At 36.2% G+C, this 10,482-nt stretch overlaps 2 protein-coding genes across 2 annotated transcripts; both read right to left on the reverse strand.

The window, feature by feature from the left end:
• Positions 1-3,469: 3,469 nt before the first annotated feature.
• On the reverse strand, positions 3,470-5,558 carry CBG20177 (the record flags this gene model as incomplete). The annotated part of the gene is made up of 3 exons (XM_002642504.1): positions 3,470-4,280; positions 5,246-5,434; positions 5,485-5,558. 3 exons carry the CDS (start codon positions 5,556-5,558, stop codon positions 3,470-3,472), a joined length of 1,074 nt encoding a protein of 357 aa, XP_002642550.1.
• A 1,098-nt stretch (positions 5,559-6,656) lies between these two features.
• Positions 6,657-9,495, reverse strand: CBG20176 (the record flags this gene model as incomplete). Its single annotated transcript, XM_045244451.1, has 3 exons — positions 6,657-7,338; positions 9,188-9,373; positions 9,419-9,495. 3 exons carry the CDS (start codon positions 9,493-9,495, stop codon positions 6,657-6,659), a joined length of 945 nt encoding a protein of 314 aa, XP_045096973.1.
• Between the last annotated feature and the right edge of the window lie 987 nt (positions 9,496-10,482).

The raw sequence follows: 10,482 nt of genomic DNA on the forward strand, positions 1-10,482 counted from the left end.
ACAGTAAACTGGAGGATTGAGAACATTTACAGGAAATTTCGAGGTTGCTAATTTTTCTAATAGAAAAAATTACAAGCCAAAAAACATATGTACACGCAGGGCTGGGCGAGCAATCGGCTTTCGTCGGAAACGAATTGCAAACCACGCGCAATACGAGATTAAATGCGCACGCAATTTTGCCGATGTGTCTGGACACGTAAAAAACGGCGTGGAAAATAAATTTGGAATTTTGAACAATTTTATTAAAAATCGCTTTAAAAATTCAAAATTTATTTTTTTTACGTGTCGAGACCCGTCGGCGAAATTGCGTGCGCCTTTAATTTCGTATTGCGCAACAAGAGCGGAAAATTTGCAAAACGTGAAAGTTTTTCTCCCGTCCTCGCCCACCCCTGTGTACTCAGCAAATTTTTGGCACATGTGCCGCTAATTGGGGCACCGGTGCCGCTGCAACGCGGTAATCGTGCCCGGGGGGCACGCATGCATTTTGCGTGCCGCTGCCGTGCCGTTGCCGTGCTCATGTGTGTCTCGTTTTTTTTTAATTCTTTCTTCAAAATCAGATCAATTAATCACGAGATTTTCCTTAAATTGGACAGTTTATTCAAATACAAATACTAAAAAAAGAGTAATAAAAAAAGAAAGAAAAACGATCATTTAAATTTGTAGAAAAGATTGTGTCGAAGATGTCGAATTTCGATGAAAGTAACTTTCCTACTCCTCTTCTCCAGCTTTATTGGCGTTGGGCTTGGCAGGGTGTTTCTGAAAGAACTTTAAAGATTATTTACATAACTAATTGTATGAAAACTCACATTTCTTTGGACGTCTTCCCGGAGATCCATCAGAAGTTGTCTGGCACGTTTTCACTGAAGATCAGCGGAACTGTAAAACATAGGGATTAACATTAACCTTTCGAACATTTTTTTTGAACACTGTCATTTCAAAATAGTTCAGTTTTTCACATCTCGCCCACTTACATATTTAATTTGGAATATTCATCGTTGCTGGTCGTAAAATATCTTCTTCTTCTTCAGTATCCCCCACGGTTTGACGACTTCCCTTCTCGTCTTTATAACTGAAAAGATTTCCGACATCATTATTACTTGAACATCTCTCAACTCACCTATTTTCCTTCGGTGTCTCTTCCAACGGGACATCTGGTACAGCCAATGTCTGAAAACTAAACAGAAATATATTTCATGATTTTCCACCTGAAAGCCTAGAAAAACAAAACCAAATGCCATAAAACGGTGAAAAGTACAAAAATTTATGAAAATGAATGACAAGCTATTTTCGCAACATTTTCGAAACTATGGATAGAGACGATATGCGCCGGTGGTTCAAGAAAGGGCACGGCAGCGGCACGGTAGCGGCACGCCACATGCTTGCTAGGGGCACGGGTGCGGTGTTCCAAGGGCACTTTCAACGCGGCACGGTGCCGTTTGGATGCGGATCCTGTGCCCCTCTGTGCCCTGGCGTGCCGAAAATTTGCTGAGTACACGACAATATGAATAAAGACGTTTTCAAACATCATAAGTAATGTTTGAGAAAAAGCCAATTTATCTCGATTTCTGTAAAAGATATCAAAAATAAATCAACTGATAAACTGTTAATCTTAATATGACAAACATTTTGTTAGTTGACCACATCACGCTCTCCCACAGAACAATTCCGAACTGCAAATAAATTTTTGATCTACAGAAAAAAAGTTTGGCGCGATTACAATTGCAAGTCTAAAACCATAATTTCAGAATTTTTTATCTGATTTTGTGGAGTTCCAAGATGATTCAAATAATTCTTTAAAAATTAATGAGTGGTTATAGATTCATGTATGGTCGTTTTCCGGAAGAAAAAATGTCAAAAATGATCATTTTTAAAAGTTTTTTACAGAAAAAATCTATCTCCTCTTTCAGTTTTTGACATTTCTAGGAGTTCTATAGCTCAAAGAAACCGCAATTATTTTCTCTATATTTTCTATAGACGAATTTTTAATTCGTCTCATAAAACTTTTTTTATAATCAAAAAACAACTCAAAAATGATATTTTGTGAAATTTCATGAGATTTTTGAATTATAAAAAAAGTTTTATCAGACAAATTAAAAATTCATCCATAGAAAATGTAAAGAAAAAACTTGTGGTTTTTTTTTTGAGCTATAGAACTCCTGGAAATGTCAAAAACTGAAAGAGGAGATAGATTTTTCTGTAAAAAACTTTTTAAAATGATCATTTTTGACATTTTTTCTTCCCGAAAGCGACCATACATGAATCTATAACCACTAATTAATTTTTTAAGAATCATTTGAATCATCTTGGAACTCCACAAAATCAGTTAAAAAATTCTGAAATTATGGTTTTAGACCTGCAATTGACTTTTTTACTGTAGATCAAAAATTAATTTGCAGTTCGGAAATGTTCTGTGGGAGAGCGTGCACATTTTGATATCTCTCACAAGAACCGAGATAAATTGGCTCAAAGATGATACCTGAGGGGGTACACTTTTGACGCTATGTACAGGAGGAACAAATGCGGTTTTTAACAACACGAGAAATAATTGAGACAGATAGAAAGCATTTGGGTTGAGTTCAGGCCTTCTAGGAAGTTAGAAAGAAGTTAAATTAAGGAATTCGATAAATCCGGAAGTTCGGAAATTTGGAAATTCAGAAATCACAGTATCTGGTATACCAGAAATCTAGCGACTGCTAGCAGCAGAATGGTTCATTAATCGTCTACTTACACTCGATTTATTTCAGTTCATGTAAATTATTTCTAAAAGTGGTCAACTGATAAAATGTTACTGATATTATGATAAACATTTTATCAGTTGACAACTATTTGATATCTCTTGAAGAAACCGAGATAAATTGGGTCAAATTTTATGCCCGGGTGCTCAAGGTTAAAGGGGGTAGGTTTTACGGTGATTACATAATGAAATAATAATGAAAATATGAAACAAGTTGGACGTTTAAGGGAAAGCGAGGAAGCTATAGGTTTCACAGTATGTACAGGAGGAACAAAGGAACGTTTTTGGGCTTTTTTGGGGCAAGAGCATGCATTCTTAGGCGACCATGTATGTACAGCGACCAGTGTAGCTGATAGTGAGACAAATTAAGCAAAATTGATATAAACCGTAAAAACTGCAAATAATGCATCCTTGCTTCGGTCCAACTTATCTCGGTTCCTGTGAGAGATATCAAAAAGTTATCACCTAATAAAATATTGCTGACATTATGATAAACATTTTATCAGTTGACACATTTTCGATATCTTTTACAGAAACCGAGATAAATTGGGTCAAGGATTTAGGGGGGATATAGGTTTTAGAGTATGGTTTTAGAGTATGTAGGAGGAATAAATGAATTTTCAAACAATACAAGAAATAGTTGCGACAGAAAAGTTTTAGGGGTTTTTTAGGGACAATAATGTGCATTTGTAGTGATAAATGAAGTTCAGACACATTTTTAAAAAGTAAGATACATCAATAATAAGGTCTTGGTGAAGAAGTCAGCAGATCCAAACCTCCCAGTTGCTCTTCCACCTCCACTAAATCATTAGATAACTCTTCTGGAAGATCCGGGAAAAACCGCTCTCTCCAAACCAAAAACCAACAACAACGAGAGTCTCTATCGAACAAAACCGTAGCCAATGTATCATCACTTCTTTTTATGTCCCATCCTGTCTTGCAGTCAAACCAGATGGAATGTGGGTAGTCCATTTTATAGTACCGGCTGTGTAGCGCATTGAACCGTGGTAATACGGTCAATCCATCGAACAAGTCTCCCAAGTCTTCAACCGAACCAAAACGGATGTACTCGAATTTCAACAATTGCTTTGATCCTAACCAAATCTTGAGGAATTCGTTGATGGAGGTGGTGGACCATTCACATTTGCGGAGATTCAGTTTTGTAGTATAACACTCGTCGTTTTTGTACAAATCGTCGATGGTGTACAAGTAGCCATTTAGAATTTCGACGTTTTTAAATTTAAGCGGCCAGAGATGATATTCGTCTGGAGGCATTGTGTTGAAGGCTAGGAAAAAAGTGCGAATGCTTTTGAGAAATTTCAACTCTTGAGAGGTCACGGTTGGCTTGGTGATCCGGAGATGAGCGGTTTTTGCGAGTTGGTGGATGTCGGCAATTTCGTGAATCAGGCGATCGGGATCCTTGAATTCCATAGTACGAATATTTTGAAGGTGGAAGATGTTCATCAAAATGGTGATTGTGGTTTGTATGACGTCTGGTGCTGACTTGATATTGAACTTGCAGAGCAGCGGGTTGACATTGTTGACTCTGAAACATAGAAGTTTTTGTATTTGGTATTTAGATGTTTTAGGCTTAGGGCTTTAGCAAAGGTCAGAAATAGGGCAGCGGCCCGGGCCTTGGAACGGTTGTCGTGGGTAGATTGCCGTAGAACAAGCTAACTGTTCTGTCGGAAATAATATCAGTCACTTTCAAATTTCAAGAGACGTTGGACCGGTGAATCCTACCTATCCCAAAAATTCCATAATCAAAAAGCCGGTGCACTTTTTTCGAAAGCACTGAAAATGCGCTCTACAGTGATCTCCAAAAAGTTACCCCTCATAGCACGCCATCCTTATACTTGCACTTTGAGCTCAATTATCTCGGTTCCTATAAGAGGTAGAGAAAAGTGGTCAACTCATGAAATGTTTTTCATAAAGTCTTCAAGATATTGTTAGTTGAAAAAATTTCAATATCTCTTATAAGAACCTAGATGATTGAGGTCATAGTGCAAGTATTGGGTTGCGTCCAATCATAGCATTTAAAGTATTTGAAAGTGAAGAATTTGTAAGGATGAGACGGTTCAAGGCTCACTAGGAACTTCTAGAAAGTTCTATTAGTTTCTGCTTTTTTAGTTACTGGTCTATAAAAATACATATCCTTACTCTTACAATTAGCACACATTGTTTCGAGAATTCGACCTTCTCAAATGACGCCTATAAAACTGAAATGTGCCTTGTTTACGGCAATAAGATAGGGGTTTCAAAAGGGTCAATAGACAGTGACCTGAAAAGTTAACCTAACAAGCCAAGGAGATGAAAAAAGCAATTCAAAATTAGTACAGACATGACTAGCGTTTTTGAAATAAGACTGTGGACAAAATAGACCAAAACTTCATTTATTTTGAAAATAGGCATTTGTTTTGAATCCAGCTAAACGAGAGCTTCGAAATGAGCTTTAACATGAGCTCAAACTATCACCAAGTTCAAAAACCTCTCAAAATGCTCATCACTCACTTAAGTTTCCCAACATCTTGCTCCTGTTCAGTCTGCTCTAAATGCATCTCGAATGTCTTATTCTCAGAGTTCAAAGTGATAAGAGTCCTTCCATTTTCACCAAAAATGATTCTCAAATCTGTAACGTCTCTAATCTCTAGATTCTTCACATATTCTTTTCCTTTTTTCGAACCAGCTGCAGCTGCGATTCTGCAAAATTGTTCTTAGCCCCATAATTATCCGCATAACTCAAAACTCACAATTTGAACAAATTATCATGTTCGGTAAGTTCTCCGGATTGAGGATCTCTACAGAGACTAGGAGACGATCCCATTTGTTTTTGAGGTCAAGAGGGTATACGAAAAGAAAAGTGGAAAAAAGAAAAGTTGTGAAAAATGAGTATATCGCGTTTATAATTATAGGGTATTGGTTGTCCATGGCAACACTGATGAAGTTGGTAGTACACTTTGGAGAGAGAGAGAGAGAGAGAGAGAGAAAATTTCGAAAAACAAAAAATGAGTAAGGCATCCCAAGTCGTGTAATTGAAGCCCGGATAGAATTCTAATTCCAAAAAGGTGGAATTCAAAAAAAGAAACTTTTTCTCACTAACAGAAGCAAATTTTTTGCCAAAAACCGTTAGGAACCTTCCAGACCGACTTGGTTAAACTTCAGGTCTGCTCAGTGATTACGGTAGAATCTACAGTACTAGACATTATTCATTTTTCAGTGGTACATAGTCATCTTTGGTGTCCTACAATAGCAGTTCAGAATTTTTCAATTTGTCTAAAAATTCCAGAATATATTGGCAACGTTTTTGTAATAATCCAACAAAGCGAGACATTTCTTTTCAGAGCTAATTTTTGTATTTTCAGCACATTTTCAGTTACAAACGGCATATCTCATCAGAATTTAATTTGGCAAAAAAGTTGTCAATTACAAAAATGAAGCTGTATTTTTGCTTACTAAAGTCAAAAATTTCCAGACTAAACAAATAATTCTGGACCACTTTCGTAGGCCTCCAAAGAATACTATTTTTCGCTGTAAAGTCGAAATAGGATATCTTCATCAGTAAGGTCCCAAAACGAAAACTACAGTACCCTTTAAAAATTATTTTCTAGAATGTATATTTTCAGTTTACTGTAGTTTCAGATTTCGGAGAGATATTGAACATTTCTGAAAAAAGTGCTCAGAAGAGTTGTTTCCTCTATATTAGAAAACTTGAAGACCAGATTATAACCCAATTTATTTCAGAATTTTTCCAAAAAAAAACAATTTTTCAAAACTGAAAAGCGAAAATCAGGAAATCGGGATTCAAATCATAGAGATGTACATATACAAAAAAATTGAATTAATATCACAGTAGAGCAAACAAAATATGCAAAATTCGATAAATAACAAATCCGGAAGGTACAAAGTTGTACCTTTTCAAAGTTTAGTCCTCTCCAAAAAGCTTCTCATACGTCCAAACTGCAAAAATCACCGTCCTCCCGAATTGAAACGAAATCGTGGCGTACAAATAGTCATCTCTCTCAATGTACACACTTCCCGCACGTTTCCAAAACTCTGATCCAAATACTTGATCCTTGCGGAATGACCCAGTGAGTTTCAGATTTTCAGTAGATGTCTTGATTCCTTTGAATATTTCTTCCTTGGTTCCAATGAAGTCTTCAAAAACCATAAATTCCAAATTCTTCGGTGCCCTATCTCGAATCCAGGATTTTAAAAATTGATTCAGCCCAGATGATGTGACATTTGACCCGTGGACTTTTATATAGGTGGATTGGGAATATGATAAATGCGCCCAGCTAAGCATGGTGTCATTTTGAATTACAGCAGTTTTGTATGCCAATGGAAATCCTTCATAGCCCGCTGGGGCAGTTGTAACGAAGTTCATAAAGTTCAGCCGATGAAATTTGAGTTTTATCAAATCCAATTCCTCTTTTGTTACCGTTAGTTTCGAGATGACCATTCCTGTGGAATTGACGATTTCAGAAATGTTGCAGAGATTTTGAATATCTCCTTCTGGGTCGTGAAATTTGACGGTTTCGATATGAGCAATGTCGAAAAGATTCATGAGGTGGCGGATGATCAAATCGATATGGTTGTTGCAGAAACTGTTGTAGTAATAGTCACATATTTGACGATCGTCTTTGTGGATGCTGAAAAGAGACGTCAAATTTAGTTTAACGGCCTAGAAATCCAAGTTTTGTGAAAACTAGGCTATTGGGTTTGATAACTATTGTCTTCTCACTTTCAAATCAGGTTTCAAGTTTGAAACATAACGATTTTAAAGCTAATGACAGTTAATTTAGTTTTGTGGCCTAGAAATTCAAATTTCATGAAGTCGAGACCATGTTATATATTTGGTTTGAAAGCTCTCGTCTTGTCGCGTCCAAAACAAATTTTAGATCTAAAAAATATCGGTTTTGAAGTGAGTTACGTCCATTTTAGTTTGGTAGCCTAGAAATCCAAAACTAGGCCACATTTTTTAATAATTTGAGATGAGCTTAGCTAGCTTAAAAAAGCATCTTTTGAGAATTCGATGCCAGTTTTCAGATCTGAAAAATATCGATTTTGAAGTGAGTTACGACTATTTTAATTTTGGGACAATGTTGCCTAGTTTTGGATTTCTAGGCCACCAAACTAAAATGACCATAACTCACTTCTTGATCAATATTTTTTAAGTCTGAAATATGACATAGACTTCTAAAATGATGCTCTTCAAAATCATGTGTCCCATGACCTAGTTTTCAGAACACTTGGAATTCTAGGCCATCAATCGAAAATGATCATAAGTCGCGTCAAAATTGTGGTTTTTTTCAATTTTTTTTGACATTGCTGAGTATTAAACTTACGCAAATTAAGGAGAGAAAGTACTATAAATTTTAACTTGCAACTTGTCGTAGGAATCGAACAGGACCTCTTTCAAAGATTTCAATAAAGCATCCCTGTATTCCCAGAAACGGGCCCTACCGCCATAAATCCCCCTAAAATCGATATTTTTTAACAGACTGAAATGGATATGATAAAAAAACTCAAGAGCTACAAAATTATACTACTTGGAAAACGGTAGTTTGTCTATGAGCAAAGCTATAGGCCGAAAATCAGCGGAGCTACGCGGTCACTTTGTTACAGTCCCTGTCATACTTGTAATCCGGGCCTTTGCCGAGCCTTCGCGGGCCCTGCCATAATTTCTTTCAGAAGCTATATTTTCGAACCAACTGAATCAGATATGATAGAGCTCCACGAGTACTACAAAACGGTATTATTTGGAATACTGTATCTTATCTATGAACAAAGTTACAGATCATAAAGTGGCTTTTCTCGCAGGGCCCGGCAGGCCTGGCGCGGGCCTGTTTTTTTTGCTCCTTTTTCCCTGTAACTCTGTTCATAGAAAAGATACAGTATTCCAAATAATACCGTTTTGTAGTACTCGTGGAGCTCTGTCATACCTAATTGAGTTGGTTCGAAAACATTGACTCTGAAAGAAGTTATAGCAGGGCCCGCGAAGGCTCGGCAAAGGCCCGGATTACAAGTATGGTCCCTGTAACTTTGTTCATAGACAAGTTACCGTTTTTCAAGTAATATCATTTTGTAGCTCTTGAGTTTTTCTACCATATCCATTTTAGACTGTTAAAAATATCGATTTTAGAGAAATATTTGGCGGTAGGGCCTGTTTCTGGGAATACAGGGATGCTTTATTGAAATTTTCGAAATAGGCCCGGTTCGATTTCTATGACTATTTTAGGTAAAACTGAATTTTTTTTATTGGCTTGATACTCAGCCGAGTAAAAAAACTTTTTAAAAACCACAATTTCGAAGCGATTTACGATTCTTTTTTGTTGATGCCCTAGAACAGTTTTCCAAATAGTATCATTTTGTAGCTCTCAAATGTTTATACATTAATTAATTTATTTCACCCAAAAATACTGATCATAAAAAACTATAAACCCAAACACTCACCGAAACCTCCATCGATCCTCAAATCGTTCCGCTGGTCTCAAGTTAAATGTGAACCTTTCACCTATATATGTCATGCATAATGTGTGTTTTCCTCCCGGTTCGAAGGTTATCTCAAAATCATAAACGCAGAGTTTCCTCTTTTTCACAATTTGATGCGTATTTTTCGTCAAATTTGAGATGGCTATGCTGAAAATTTTCAGGATTTCAAACCTTTTTTTTTAAAGTACTCACATCCTGAACAAACTTTCCTCCTCTTCAACTTTTTTCAAAATCCGCTCATTTCGTCTTTTCCTGAGTGTTTGGCCCATCTGAAAGAAAACTGTGGTTACGGTAGTTTTTCACATTTTTCTAATTTTCTATATATTATTCAATTGAAAAAATATGAAAAAACTACCAGTAACCTATAACTATTTTTTTTGTCCTGTTTTTTGGCTTTTTTTCCAACTTTTTGAAGAGTAAATAACTGAAAATCGATAATTGAACAAATTCGACAAATCTATTTCTAAGGTTACTGTAGTTTTCGTTTTGGGACCTTCGGCCCACAGCCACCAACTGTTCTTTTCCACAGCTCATTTTTTTTGTTTCAGATTTTTTACAGAATTTCCCGGAATTCGAGGTTTTCTGAACTTATCGAAAATTACCGAATATTCGGAAATTTTTGGGTGGTTGATTTTTGGAAATTTGGAATTTTGAGTTTCCGATTTTTTGGTTTTCAAAATTTTTAAATACTGAATTTTTCTTTTTTTTTTTAGTATATCATCGACCGTCTGGATTCATAATTTGTGTCGCATTTCTGAATTTCGGAATAATCCGAACTTCTGTAATTTCTGAATTTCCTCGAATTTCTGATAAATTTGGATTTCTTGTCTTTTCGAATTTCCGAATTTTTCGAATTTTACGAGGTTTTTTTTTCAAATTAAGTCATAAAACCTCGAGAAATCGCTTTAAAAAATTCAAGAGGAAAACTGTGCGCCGCATTTGCAGAGGAGTTGAGCTCCGCCCACATTTTAGTAATCCAAGTGTTTAAGATTCGAATTTAAAGGTGGTGTGCGGTGAAAAATTTTATTGCTTTATTTTGTGAGAAATCCATGTAGATTCCCATAAAAATAAAGAAAAAATTCAAAAAAATTCCTTCATTGAGAAAAACGGCATCGAAAAGTCAAAGTGGGAACCGGTGGCCTAGCGGCCAGGTGTGAGTTTTCTAGGCCAACTGCCGGTAAAAGCGCGCGAAATTTGAATTTTTATTGATTTTCAGTGTTTTCTCTGATTTTTGTCAGGTTTTTTCATATGCCTGG

The sequence above is a fragment of the Caenorhabditis briggsae genome (assembly GCF_000004555.2).
Source record: "Caenorhabditis briggsae complete genome, chrIII, whole genome shotgun sequence".
In the NCBI taxonomy this organism is placed as follows: Eukaryota; Metazoa; Nematoda; class Chromadorea; order Rhabditida; family Rhabditidae; genus Caenorhabditis; species Caenorhabditis briggsae.